The 14383-nt window shown below is 39.6% G+C and overlaps 1 protein-coding gene across 2 annotated transcripts in view; it reads left to right on the forward strand.

The window, feature by feature from the left end:
• Positions 1-14383, forward strand: part of LOC309700313 (activin receptor type-2A) — a 76905-nt gene that overhangs the window by 55188 nt on the left and 7334 nt on the right. For both annotated transcript variants that reach the window (XM_082523829.1, XM_082523830.1), the window contains exons 5-6: positions 12307-12450; positions 14110-14253. In XM_082523829.1, the coding sequence (XP_082379955.1) occupies positions 12307-12450; positions 14110-14253 (288 nt within the window). The remainder of the gene's footprint in view (positions 1-12306; positions 12451-14109; positions 14254-14383) is intronic.

Raw genomic sequence — 14383 nt, forward strand, 5'->3', positions numbered from 1 at the left:
TCTATTCCTTGGTATAGTACCCCACAAAGATAAATCCAAACTTTTTATGTTTCGAGTTAGGTAAATTGGGGTAGAAAAAATGTCGGGAGCAACTATCCTACACAGCCATCACACGACCCGCCAAACCGGAAGTCTGATCAGACATCTTAAAATCAAAAATGTTGTAAAAGTAAGCTGATTGTGTTAATTAAAAACAGTCTCAATATGCTTACATAAGTAAAGGTTCCTTGTTGCTCGGGGTTACCTACTCTATAATAGAAGCTAAAAGCCTGTCCCAAAGGCCCTGTGTTGAACATTTAGTACAAGGCAACACCAGTAATCCAAACACAGAAAGGACCAGTTGGAAGAATAGGTCAGTAAAATCTCTGAAGGGATTGTCTCACTATTCAAAGCTTTAAAAGTTCAAATAAAATCCGAAGCTGACAGAAACCCAGTGAAAAGAATTTGGAAATTGAAAAGAGATGATTAGCATTTTGGACTGATGGAAGTTGATTCAGAGACGATTTGTTAAGACTTTTACAGTAACTGATTGAGAAGAGATGAAAAACATGAGCAGTTTTCTCCAGTTCCAGCTTGGAATTCACAAGAATAGACTTAGCAATGGTCCTTACGTAGATGGAAAAAAATTAGATCCTGACAGGAAGCTGTCCAAGATAACCTCAAGGTTACATGAGCTGGATTTAACAGAGGAGCTTGGCAGACCCAAGGCATTATTTGATCTTTGATATGGTGCTATCTGGAACAGTTGTTACGAGTCTCTGTTTTGCTAAAATTTAACTGTAGAGGTTAAGCACTTAACTAAGACCTGATGGCAGTCAGGCAGTTATTTAGATCAGCAAGGTCAGAAAGAAAGACCAACCGGATGTCATCCGCAAACAAATGGTAAATCAAACATCTGTTTAAGAGCCCTTTTCTGAAAAGGAACGATTAATAGAGACTGAGAACATTTTGCCCATGAGATGAGATTTAATCCAGTCTAATGCAAGTATTGACAGATGATCTCAGATCAAACACAACAAGGGAAGTATTGTTACCGGCATCTGAAGGCATTAAAATTAAAGGAATTGAATGTTTTTAAAGGAAGATAAGACCATCAGCAACCAAAACAACAAACCCATTATTTGATGATACACTGACACCAAGTTGAACCTAACCAGAAACTGAAGGGTCAGCGAGAGAGATGTTTTCAGTCAGGATTTGAATAACAGGAGGCTGTTGCATAGTTAAAGAAAACTCTGTCCTGAATATTTCCTTTGTTTTGTGATTTTGTTAAGAATTTCTGCACATTTTTAGCTTTGAACTTGTTCTCTCCTCAGCAAAGGAGCCTTCTAGTCATTTAAAGAAAAACACCATTAGTTTTCTCTGCTAGGTAATGAAACATGCAGTCTTCACAATGCAAAAGTAATTGTTCCCACTTAATGATCGTTATTGGATCCATTATCACGGCTGTGCTCCCTGATTTTACAAGACAAGGCACCAGAAATGAAATATACCTAGTAAAACAAAAAGAGCTCCGGCCTTTCTTTCTCATATAGGCGGCAGATTTGCATCAGTGTGGGTTTAGCATACAAAAAAAATAATGTGTTGGATTTTCTGTTTAATTAGCCGTCTTCCCAAACCTTAAAATGACAAAACCCAGTGTGAAACGCAGAAAATTTCATGCGCCAAAGTCCTTCTGTCGCACTCTGTCATTATGTCATGATGGCTGCGGTCCATCATGGTCTGCATACTTGCCACCAAGCCTCCATTATTCACACCACAGTGCGAAGTGGAGGCAAACTGGAATTGATTCTGTCTGAGTACACAGACCCACAGCTTTCACACGAAGAGACCTGGAGCTGCAGCATTTAAGCATAAGTCTAGCCTCTTTTTCTTTTTTTTTTCTTTCTCCTTCAACATGGGCCCTATTTTCTCATCTCTATCCATCTTAGCAATCGATTCTGACCAAAATCTCATCAATTGCTTTATTATGGAGCTACTTACATCTTGTTTGTCTGGGTGCAGCTTTCCAAAGAAGTCCTAAAGGATCAGTGGACTCTACACCATGTCTTATTAACTCATTTGATGCAAAAATGAAGCTGGCAGGTGCTGTTAGAGAAATCCAAAGCTGATATTGACCTGATTGTTGCTTTACTGCGTTTTTTCTTTCTGTTTTCGTTGGACAAAGCAGCTGGCCTTTAAAATGTGTCTGAACTCTTACATGATAGAGTTCGTGTGTAGTGTTTGGGATCGTTTCATATGCAGACGTGTGCTTCAAATATATAGTATAATTCTGGGGCTGCTGTGTGTCGGCTTAGGCAGAATTTTGACATTTCCAAATGGTCACCATCAGTCCAACATGTTAGGTTGGATGTGCTGATCCAAATCACCTGTTTTGGATTATTTTTGTTTTAAACCAAAAAGATAAAAGGCCGACATTACGCACCATCTAAATTAGAAGCATTAGGGCGTCAACACCAGCCTGCCAGAGGGCTCGACTGCCTCTCTGGATGGCTTTACAAAGAATGAATTTTGTATTTAAATCATTATCAACTCAGATTTTGTAATAAAATCTCCCGTTATTTTTACACGTGGCCCATTGACTTCAGTTAAATAAACAAATGGCTGGGGGCAACATGTGCTATCTTATACTCGAGGCAGCTAGCTTGCCCATTGTACACTGTTATTTCAAAAGTTTTAAACTTTTAAGTTTTACTCGGCAGTACTTAATATCAGCTACACTATAAAATCGTCTCCAGGAGCGCTACATTTGTCTGTTCTACTATTACTAATGGGACTGTCCATCAGTCACTGTGTTAAACTATCAACTTACCCTCAGCTAAGTTAAAAGAAGAAGGCTTGTTCACCACATTGATTTACTAAGTTCATTGTCAGGAGGCAGAGCACTAAATTAGCATAACACCAAAAGCCCGCGCAAAAATTTAATAATAGACTTGAGGGATTGGCTGTATTAGCAACCAGTTGGAAAGTAGGGGGAAAGACAAGAGAAGTAAAGTTACAAAAAGGGAACCTTATGTTAACTAAGCAGATTTACCAGTTCTCATAGTCCAGTGCTTAGAAAAACTTGATCACACTTTGTAAGTAATATTTATCACTGAAATTTTACCGCCTAATTTTAGCGCCTAAAACTAACCGACTAGCTTTACGCTTCCAAACTTAACTTAGACCTTGTTGGATATATTGATCCAATCTCCCAGCCCTAGTTCCACTTCTATAAGCATCTATTTCAAGATAAAAGCAGCCGTTAGTTGAGAGTGGCATATTTTTCATGTCTGATTTCTCTGTAGCTCCATGTTGGTGTCCTCAGCTGAAGGTCTGACTCTCTGAGCTCAACCTTTCTGCCTCTTACATGACTTCTGTCGGGAAAGTTTTGTGTGTCTGACATCAGCGTGCTGTTGCTGTTAACTTGTGTTTGTTCGGCTTCACTGTGATCTTCTGTTCTTTTCACACATCATTCAGTCTCTATTTTCAGCATCATTTTAAGTTCCTAAAATGTACCATCTTGCCTTTGGAACCATGCTTATTAACCTCTTCATGATCCATGTGGGATAAGAAACTAGAAGCCCTGCTCTGGAGCGCAAGAGGGGAACAAAAGGTTATTCAGGGCTGACTTATCATGTCCTGCTTTTTTATCTGCCTCTATTTCATCCACTAACTGAAAGAAGATAGCAATAATTTCTCTGTTTGCTTCTTATGTTCCTTTTCAACAAGCACGCCTTTCACATTATGGTGGAGGTAAGACCAGTTTAAATGAAAACACTGTTAGTTTTCCCCTCCTTTTTGGGTTCAGAGCTTGGTATGAATTCTCCACCTCAATCCCAGACCACCATTTTGTGTCTTCTTTAGTTGACTTTTCTTTTTTGTGCCTGGATTGTTTGCATGGGTGGATGGTTGTGTATTTTATTTTTTTTTAAATTGTTTCTTGCTGAAGATGCATTGTGCATGGCGGAAAATGGCCAACGCGGCTCTGAATGCAGCCCTCCTTTTATATTTTTCTTTGTATGAATCTCCACCTGTGATGTTTATGTAACACATTGTGTGTGATGTGACCCAGTTTCCAGAATGGTATCTGCTCAGACCTATGGCTCACCATTTTTCCATGCAGAGATGGCAGAGGTGTTTGAAACTGAAACTGCGGCTTGCTTTTCCATCTCATTTGCAGACTGAGGAGGAGTACAGATACGTTTTTACATAAGTAGGAGCTTTGCCACTTATCTGGAACATTTTTCAAGTGAGAGAGTGTAAATTGCTTAAGTACAAGGGAAGCATAAGCCTCTTGCAAATGTACCTTGGCTCAAAATTTAACAAATTGGAGTCGAAGTATGGCGCCAGACCTTTCTGGGGGAAAAAAGTAACTCACTAAATAACTCGGGGATTTTAGTCCCTGGCCTTGCTCCTTTAAGGTCATGTCAACAACTTTTTGTTGTTGACATGGTCTCAAGCTTTACGGCCATATCAACAGCAGGAAATGACCTTACAATAATGGAGTTTTAGCCAGAATACCTACTCATTGTCCTAAAACCAAGCTTGGCATTTTGGTTTTGTTAGATCTACTTATCTGCACCTAAACCCAGGACACCCAAACCAGACTGAAAGACCTGTTTTGATGTAATAGATGAAGGTGTAACTTGATTAGGCCATAGGAGATGGTTGAGGGTTGGGAGGAACGGCGTGAAGCAGCAGATTCTGTTTTCCTGTTTCCTGTGGTCTGCTGACTAAGTGTAATGCGCCCCCATTTGAGGCCACAGCGCCCTGCGATCGGACAAGGGATCCGGTGACTCCCACAGGACGCCTGGCGGGCTGGGCCCCCTCGTCAGGCTGAAACCCAGAAGAAAGACGAGTTTTCAGAAGCGATGGAGAAAAGAAGAGCGTCCTGCAATGACAGGTCGTCTTCAGGATTGTGTCTGATGCTTATCAGGCAAATCCATAGTGGCTTATATCTTTAGGGTTTTAAGATGACGTTCTCATACGTTTTTGTTTTTTTGCCAACATTGGGGTTTTGAGCATGGCCACATCCTTCTGTGATCAGAGTGAGCATCAAATACTTTTCAGTTTCACTGTAACCCAACACAGGCGAGGCTGAGGAAAAGTTAATACCATGCATGTGTTTACTGACGATTTATTGATCACATCAACACCAAATCAGTTTTAATTTTCAGTCAGAACAAAATGTACCAGAGCTTATTGTTCTGACAAATTACTATGCACGGTAAAATGGTCCTGAGCTGATTTAAATACTGAACAGAATCATAATCAGTTATACTGCCAAGAGCGATAGATGCACTGGAATTCTTCTTGATTGCTTTTTTGCAAGCTTATGTAACACAACAACTCCTCTAATTATACTTTTATTGTCAAATTGGAATCGGAATTTAAAATGTTGGACTACAAAGCCCAGGAAAGACACAGGAATTTGACTTGAGACAAATTAGAGAACTGTTTTGTAACAGTGAACAGAGCTCGTGTCCTTGTATTATAGCCTGATTTTGTTAACGAAACCATGATCAGAATAACAATCATATCAGAAAGTGAGCTTAAAGTGGACATGTTTTTCTCGTTTACAGCTCCTCATTTATATTTTCGGACTCAAATAGAGTAGCTTTGTGTGATTCCAAGTTGAAAGTAACCCTTAATTCAGCCCCTCAATTCATCTTCTTTCTGAAACGAGACATTTTCAGAAACTTTCATCTGATTGGCTGTTCCATATAAACACAAGGTTTGAACAGCAGGTAGGTCAGGCTTTTGTGCCCTCCTGACATCATATAAAGCAAAGAGTATTACAAACTCTTACTTGTATTTACTCTGACCTCATCATTTTTAACTTTGCTTTTCATGTTTATTATGAGCATCCACTTCTGGAACGAGATATATTTAACAAGAAAATAAGCATAATAACTCCTTTTTAATGGATGTACTAGAAACTGCTTTCATCCTCTTTTCTGGCATAAAGAGTCCTTCAATAGCAAGTGTTTGTTGACCTATTTTCACTGAAAAGTGTCCCCACTCATATTTACTGCTAAGCTATTCTGTTTATTCTTTTTTTCGCCCCCGTTCTACTTTCCTGATTCTGGAAAGAAATGATAATCTTCACCCCACCTTCTCTGGACCTCATCAGATGTTGGGTTGTCGTAAGGCAGATTCAGAGTCTTACATTGGTATCTCTGTACACAGAGCGAAACCAGTGTTGAGGCTGTGGTTTCATACATGCAGTTACTCAACAAACATCTGATGGCTTGGCATTGGTTGGAATGGAGGTTTGAACCAGAAAGGGAATTAACCAGTTACCACGAAGAGAAAGAAGGCTGAACCATTTCTCTTTGTTGTTTAGGTCATGGTAAAAATCAAAACTTTAAAGTCTTGTAATGCTCATTTTCTAAGTTATGGTCCCCATTAGAGTCAAAAAGGATGATGAAAGCAAGGTATTCTTGAGTCAGGCTCACCCCTCAGTGGTCTCACAATGTTTTAAAACACCAAGATGGCAAAAATGCTCAGTTTAAATATATAGTCAGTCATTTTTCTGATGCATTCTCATAACCATTAAAAGTATAAAGTTTTATACATACAACATACAAAGTTTTACAGCCTCTTAAAGAGTAAATAGATATGAATACACATTGACAGCTGAGGTAAACAGCAGACTGACAGCCTACAGCCACTACAGATGAACGACAGCCAGAATAGGCCAGGCCTACAGCAGCCACTCTAGCTAGGATTATGTACTTGAATGGGAATGTTTACTCTTAATAGTGAGATTTTTTTACACGGGCTTTGCATACACTTGCAAAGTCAACGTTGAGGCATGACCTTCAAGGAGCCTTTAAATAGGTTAGGATCATAAATCAGATATAATTTAATTCAGTTTTATTTATACAGGGCCAAATCACAGTAACAGACACTTTATATTGTAAGGTAGACCCTACAATAATACATACAAAGAAAAACCCAACAATCATATGACCCCCTATGAGCAAGTGCTTTGGCGACAGTGGGAAGGAAAAACTCCCTTTTAACAGGAAGAAACCTCCAGCAGAATCAGGCTCAGGGAGGGGCGGCCATCTGCTGCAGTCGGTTGGGGTGAAAGAAGGAAGACAGGATAAAAGACCTGCTGTGGAAGAGAGTCAGAGATTAATAAAACACACTAGAGAAAGGAGGATGCTGTTAAACAGAAACGTTTACTTGCGTATACATTAAAACATCCAGCAGATGCTTCCAAAACAAGATAGACTAATTCACCTTGTCTTTTTTATTTTATATTTTTTATTAGTGCCGTCAACGTTAATCTTGTCAAAATGACGTTAACAGCATAACCGCATTAATGCGGCAAATATCTGTTAGCGAGTTAACGTGGATGGCGCCGTGCGTGGGGCTGCACGGTGTCAACGCATTAGCGCAGTTAAGTTGTTAAAGAAGGAAACCTGACTAAGAGGGAAGCAACACAAACAGATGCGGAAAGACATTAAATTCAGTTAAATTCAGTTAACAACAATAATTGAATGGTTTCATATATAAACAAATTCCCGTTACCGAGGCGTCAGATACATAAAGACGTTCAGTTAACCATAGAATAGAGTACATAATTGTGAGTAAGGTCGTCACAGTTGGTAATGAATCTGTGTCTGATTATACACAGTCCAACTTACAAAGAAAGTGAACAGAAACATTTATATACAACAAGTTGTCCCCATCAATTTCTGTTGTACACGAAAAGAAAAACACTGCTTATTTTCTATTATTTCACTCATATAATTAAAGGTTCTTATGTGATGCTATAGAAGCACATCACACCACACTTTCAATCACCTATCCTGCCTGCTGCTGCTGCAGGTTGATCTAAAAGTCCAGACTGGGAGAAATCAGATTTCTGTCCAGTTATTCTTTAACCTATCCCACCTGCCAAAGGACAGGAGGTTGTCAAGTTCATTGATGCACAAAGGTCTGAAATAACAGCCTGCCAAATCCTTCGACTTTAGTTAATAATATCAGTAAGGCTCAGCCGCCAAACTGGAAGCTAGCTTTCTGTGAGTACAGTACGTGCTCCCCAGTCATGGACCAGGCAAGTAAATGATTTGTTTAAAAAAAAAAAAAAAAGAAGTTTTGAGTTCATCTGATCCTCATTGAAAGTTCATGCCTATATTTAAAAACAGTATCAAAAACAGATGCATAGAAACATTTGTGTGAAACTATACTTTGATTATTTTGGTCAGTACAATGTGTTCTTAAAAATGTTTTCAAGCTGCCATCTAGAGAGCGTTTGGGCCGCTCTGAAATCCAACCTCTGCACCGTGGTGGGTAATTTTCCTCGTCATTTGGCTGGCATTTGGTGTGAAAGCAGTGTGCAGACAGCAGGTCTGCCTCACAGCTCTCTGTTAGAGGGAAAAGGCTTTAAGTAAACACACCAGTTCCCATTCCAATCCTCCATTCCCCTCGCACTGCCTAGAAGAAATGGGCAGCCTGCTCTATATATCTACCAAAAGCAGCAGCAGCAATTATTTCATTTATTTTTTTTCTTACACGCTTTTAGATGTTGCAAATTGAAAACACGATCCCTGGGGAGCAGCTTGGTCCTAGAGAAAAGGCCGTTTGACGTGCACCTTCTCGAGACAGACCTCATGACTGCAACACGTCTCCATCATAAATGTCTGTTTTCAGACCTCGACTTCAATCCGTTTGATGGATATTAAGAGGTTTCTGTGGAATTTTTGGTTTGAGGTGCAACGTTATTATAGTAAACTAAAACTAGGTGTGAATGCAATGCTAAAGTTAACTAAAATAAAAATAAAATTAGACCTTTAGGGAACAAAACTTGAAACAATTTTGTGAGCTTGGGAAATTAAAATCACAAAAGTCTGAAACTAACACTGAAACAGTAAAAAACTAAAATTTTCAAGCAACAAAAACTAAAGAAGATCCGCTCTGAAAACTACCTGAAACTAAATTAAATTAAAAGAAAAGTCAAACGTTAAATTTAAAAGCATTAATTAGAATGAAATAAACTATAATAGCTCTTGTTAGGTGCTAATAACACAGCAGTCATATACAGTCATGTGAAAGGTTTCACCAGACTCTGCACTCTTGTAATAAATGCAGTACACCCCATGATTTCATTTTGCTTGCATAATTGAAAATAAAGAGTCTTGAATTCAGTAGAGCCACGTTTAGCAAAAATAACTTGAAGTAATGATTTTCTGTGTAACCTTATCAGCCTCTCACATCACTGTGGAGGAATTCCAGCCCGCTCTTCTTTACAGCATTGCTTCAGTTAATTGAGGTTTGTGGAGGTTTGCTTATGCACAGCTCTCTTCAGGTCCCACCACAGCATTTCAATCATGTTGCGGTCTGGACTTAGACTGGACCACTGCAGGACCTTGATTCTTTTCCTTTTCAGCCATTCTGTTGTAGATTTGCTGCTTTGCTTGGGATCATTGTCCTGTTACATGACCCTGTCAGATAGACGGCCTCGCATTTGACTCTAGGATACTTTGGTATACAGAGGAGTTCATGGTCGATTCATTCACTGCAAAACAAATCCAAATCACCTCTACCACCGTACTAACAGCTGGTATGAGGTATTTGTGTTGATGTGGAGCTGTGCATCATGACCAAACATCTCCACTTTGGTCTTGTCTGTCCAAAGGACATCGTTCCAGAACTCTTGTGATTTTTCAGATGGGGGGTTTAGAAACCTGCTGCCGTGATCTTTTAGAGAGAATAGGCTTTCTCTTGTAACCCTTCCAAGCAACGCACACTCATTCAGTCTTTTTCCAATTGTACTGTCATGAATTAATATTTAACATGCTAACTGATGCCTGTAGAGTCTGAGATGCAGATCGTGGGGGGGGGGGGGGGGGGGGGGGTTATGGTTACCTGAACATTGCATGGTCTCACCTTGGAGTTAACTTGTTGTAACTTCCAGCAATCTACCAAAACTTGAGCTTTAATAGAGATGCTCACACTTGCTGATAAACAGTTAATGAAGTGCATTTGATTAGCAGCGCTTGGCTGCTGCTCCCCCTCTTAATTCCTATGGAAGCCATAAAGTTGGGCCAAATCTATAATGGATTTAGCCTACAGCCATGTGGTTTAAAGCCAACCGATGTCCCTGGCAATAGATGTGCCTGATGGAAAACCTGGACAGCACCTTATTTGTTTCATAAAGGTGCTCGGAACATAATTTCAGACACATACAATTGTGTGTAAAAATGGCTGTACTTACTGAACAGGTAAATGCAATGAATCAAAACCAGAACTGTGCACTTGAATCATATCTTGATTGTTTGATTTAAAACCCACTGTGGTGGTGTACAGAGGCAAAATTAAACAAGATTAGCTCAGTATGGACCTGACGAAGGATGCGTTGTAGGCGTGTGTTCACTAGATAAAACTCCTCTTGCACTGCAGAAGGAACAAAACTTAATTGAATTTAATTTGTTTGTAGCCTTTCTTTATCTGCATCCATAGATTTAATTATATGTAGTTAAAAAAAATAGTTTGATGTATGCAAAATATTTCTGAGCCGACCAGACAATCTGCCACTTTTTGTTTGCTTTAAAGTCAACTTCTCCAAGAAAAAGAGGCAGCTGAGGTTATTTTGCTGTGTTTCTAAAAACTTTGTTGATTTACCCCCACCCTCTCAAACAGTGTCTTGTGTTTGCCAAAACATAATAAAATGATGAGATTTAGTGAAATGCACATTAAGGCTTCTTCAGCCACACAGTAGCGCTTTGTTTTGTGTGCACTAAAGGCCAGAGTTAAATTTCATCTTGATAAAAATCTAATTCATAAATGTTACTAGAGGATACACAGTTTGCTCCTGTAACCGCAGTAATCTTGCCGTAGCCGCTTCCTCTGCGCTTTTTTTTTTTTTTTAACGGCTCCTGCTGTTAAACGCTCCTTGGCATGGGCTCATTTTTAACAGTTGGTGTGCGGCTTGGATCTGGCTTTAAGAAAGGTCGTATGCCAAAAACCCTGGATGGTAAATCCAGAAATGAGGTAATATTTGTGCCCTGAAATGCACGTTTTTCTTTTCCTTCTGTAACCTCGTGGGTTAGAGCAGCGCTCTTAAATCTGTTAAATCCAGCAGAAACTCAAAAGAGAAACCCTTTCTTTCTTTTACGTGAGCTTAGCGAAACACTCGGAGTAACACGAGTGCACTCCTGATATATTATCGTCGCGTCTGAGTGGATCCTGCAGGCCTCGGGGTCTTGAAACTTGCTGCAGCTCATCAGGCACCTTGTAAGCCTTCAGTTCAAGTGAAAACATGAACATCGCGAAGGGAAAAAAAGCTCCTTCTTCTTCTTTTTTCTTCTTCTTCTTTTCTTACTGACAGCAGAGGCATGCAGCTAAAGTCGAGGTTTTACAGCAGCGTATCTGGTTTCATCAAACGCCATCAGTCATGTGCTACTCTTTCTCCTCTACCTTTTATCCTTTGGAAATGTGACTCCTGCACTGCATGCTTCTTTTTAACCTTCTTCCCCACCCTCGTCCTCCTCCACCTCCGTCTCTCGCGTGCTTTCTCTCTCTCCAGGTCTCGCTATCCTTGCTCGCCCTCTGTCCTCCTCTGTGAAGTCACATGTGAAAGTGATCAGCTTAATCCCGATCACCAGCTGTGTTTAACCTACTTTAGATTTGGAACACTTGGCTTTACTCTCTTTCACTTTTGTTTGTGTGGGATTAGCATGAACGCACAGCACACGCATGCGGTCTGACCCGCCGCCTTTGGATCTTAAATGTTTTTATTAAATCCATAATTAAACCCTTGCCCAATTTCTTTGTGTGCCTTGCTCAGCGGTTAATCTTCCAGGTTTTGTTTTGTTTTTTCCAACCACCGCCAGCGCACACATTTCATCTGCTGTTTCTCGGATTTAAACTGGCAACCCTCCAGTTACAAACCCGCTTCTGTAAACTTGAGCAAATGCAACTCCTCGGGGGGGTTAATTGAATTTAAAATGAATGTATCCGAACCCTGCTCGGTATGCCGTGTCCACACGGTCATATGGAGGCTAAACTTAAATGTGCAGCTCTCCTGAAGCGGACTTTCCCTCATTAGAAACAACAGAAATTTAAAAGTAGATAAAGCACCGAGGCACCACTTTGTGGAAGAAGTCTATAAATGTAAGTTGTAAGATTTAAGATGTGGAGACGTTGGCAATTCTGCTGGCCTTAGCTCCTCAGGCACGCTGTCACTGTGAGCCAAACAGCCCGGTCACCTTCAATGTAAGCCCGGTGCTATTTTAATGCTCTGGACAAGAAATAAATAAATAAATAAAAAGAATAAAGAATAACACCTGCGTCTCTATCTCTCTGCAGGATCCCGGACCCTCACCCCCGTCCCCAATTCTGGGACACAAACCTCTGCAGCTGATCGAGGTGAAAGCCAGGGGGCGCTTCGGCTGTGTGTGGAAGGCACAACTGCTGAACGAATACATGGCTGTTAAGATCTTTCCCATCCAGGTACACGTGCTGATGGTTCTTCTTTTTGTTTTTTTACTACAACTGTTACATTAGCCTGACAACTCTTACACCCCCACAAAGTAAAGTACTAAAGGAAAAATGTTCACTGTCTTATCAAATAAAGGCAAAACTAAATAAAAAAAAGCAACAACTATAAGAAGTAAAGGAGGTGATTCAAAAACACACACATTGTGAGTATTAATCATTTATCAAATGCCTGTCCACATATCTTCACTAATGACTGTAGCCTGTCACCGCTGCCTTCATATGTCAAAAAGTTATCATGTTTGATATATGACAGTTTATTCAATTCAGTTTTATTCATATAGCACCAAATCACAACAACAGTCAAAAAAAATAAGGCCCTTCATATTGTAAGGTAAAAAACCTACAATAACAGAGATGAAACACCAACAATCAGACGAACCCGCTGTGATGAAGCACTTGGCGATAGTGGGAAAGAAAAACTCCTTTTTAACAGGAAGGAGTCATAGACAGAGCCAGAGGGAGGGGCAGCCACCTTTTTTCAGAATAGAAATAAATACATACGATTGAAGTGAAATAAATACTGTAGAAAGGGATTTATAGTAATTTAAGGTCTTAAAACAGGTGTGCCCAACATTTTGAACATCAAAGACATACTGCTGTAGTTAATGAAATAAATATTTCAGCACATCTCTTAAATTGTAAGAAATAAATTGTGTCATTTGCACCCGTTTAAAGAAAAGACATTTCTGTTGTAGATAGTCGACAAAACAGGAACAGGATCCATTTAATTTTTGAATGTATGTTTAAGCCCAGAAATTACACTTTCACGTTTTCCAATACTGTCCAATTCTACTCTTTACCGGAGTGATTCTGGACTTATATTTGACACTTATGGACATGTCTTTTCATGTCATTTAAACAAAGTGCGTGATTAAAATAGTCACCTCACCTAGTTTTTCTGATGGACTAAACCTAACCAAAGCAGCTAAAACCATTTTTGTTCGTTTTTTTTAACAATTCTGGAAATCTTTTAGATCCAGCCTCTAGTGGCTGTTAGAGGAACTTTAACTAATAAAAACTAAACTAAAACAAGCAAATCCACTCTGGGAAGTAACTGAAACTAAAATGAAATCAAAAGGAAATAGAAAGGAATAGAAACTGTACCAACTCTGGCTGTATGTGTTTAATTTTCTGGGTAAAATCTAGTTTGGTTACAGGAAAATTCTTCTGATAAGCTTTTTTTTTTTATTTTTTAAATTGGGCTAGTGTATCCATTATTTTCATGCTGGAAGCGGGGAATAAATGAAAAACAGCTAATTAAACTTGTAGCCAACAAGTCTGACAGCTTTTCTAGTGGAAACTTTATAACTCATCCCCTTTTTTGTTATTTCTGACCTTTTGATAAGCAAAAATGTGTTTTATATTTGAGTAATATTATTGGAATTATTTGGGTGCCGAGTGTCTCTGTTAGGAGATGAATTAGAGCTTCTCGGCTGTTTTAATAATGAGTAATAATAAAGCAGCATGTAAAACAAAGAATAGACTAAAATCAATCTGCATCTCCCAAACTTTCTAACACTAGTCGTGACCTGGCTTGTACGTGTTTTTGTCGATTGGGTGGCACGGCGGCATGAATAACATCTGCATCTCTCCCTCTGTGCTCGTGTCTAGGACAAGCTGTCTTGGCAGAACGAGTACGAGATCTACAGCGTGAGCGGCATGAAGCACGAAAACATCCTCCACTTTATCGGTGCGGAGAAGAGGAACAACAACCTGGACCTGGAGCTGTGGCTCATCACCGCCTACCACGACAAGGTACGCCGAGAGGGCTGCAGAGATGCATATTCTTTTCTTTACTGAGTCATTTTCAATCTGAGTGCACTAAAGCAGAGTACACTATAGGAGACCGGACTGTATTTCTAATGCATTCATTCCTCTATATGTT

Source organism: Aulonocara stuartgranti (assembly GCF_965226115.1).
Source record: "Aulonocara stuartgranti genome assembly, chromosome: 23".
NCBI classification, from domain to species: Eukaryota; Metazoa; Chordata; class Actinopteri; order Cichliformes; family Cichlidae; genus Aulonocara; species Aulonocara stuartgranti.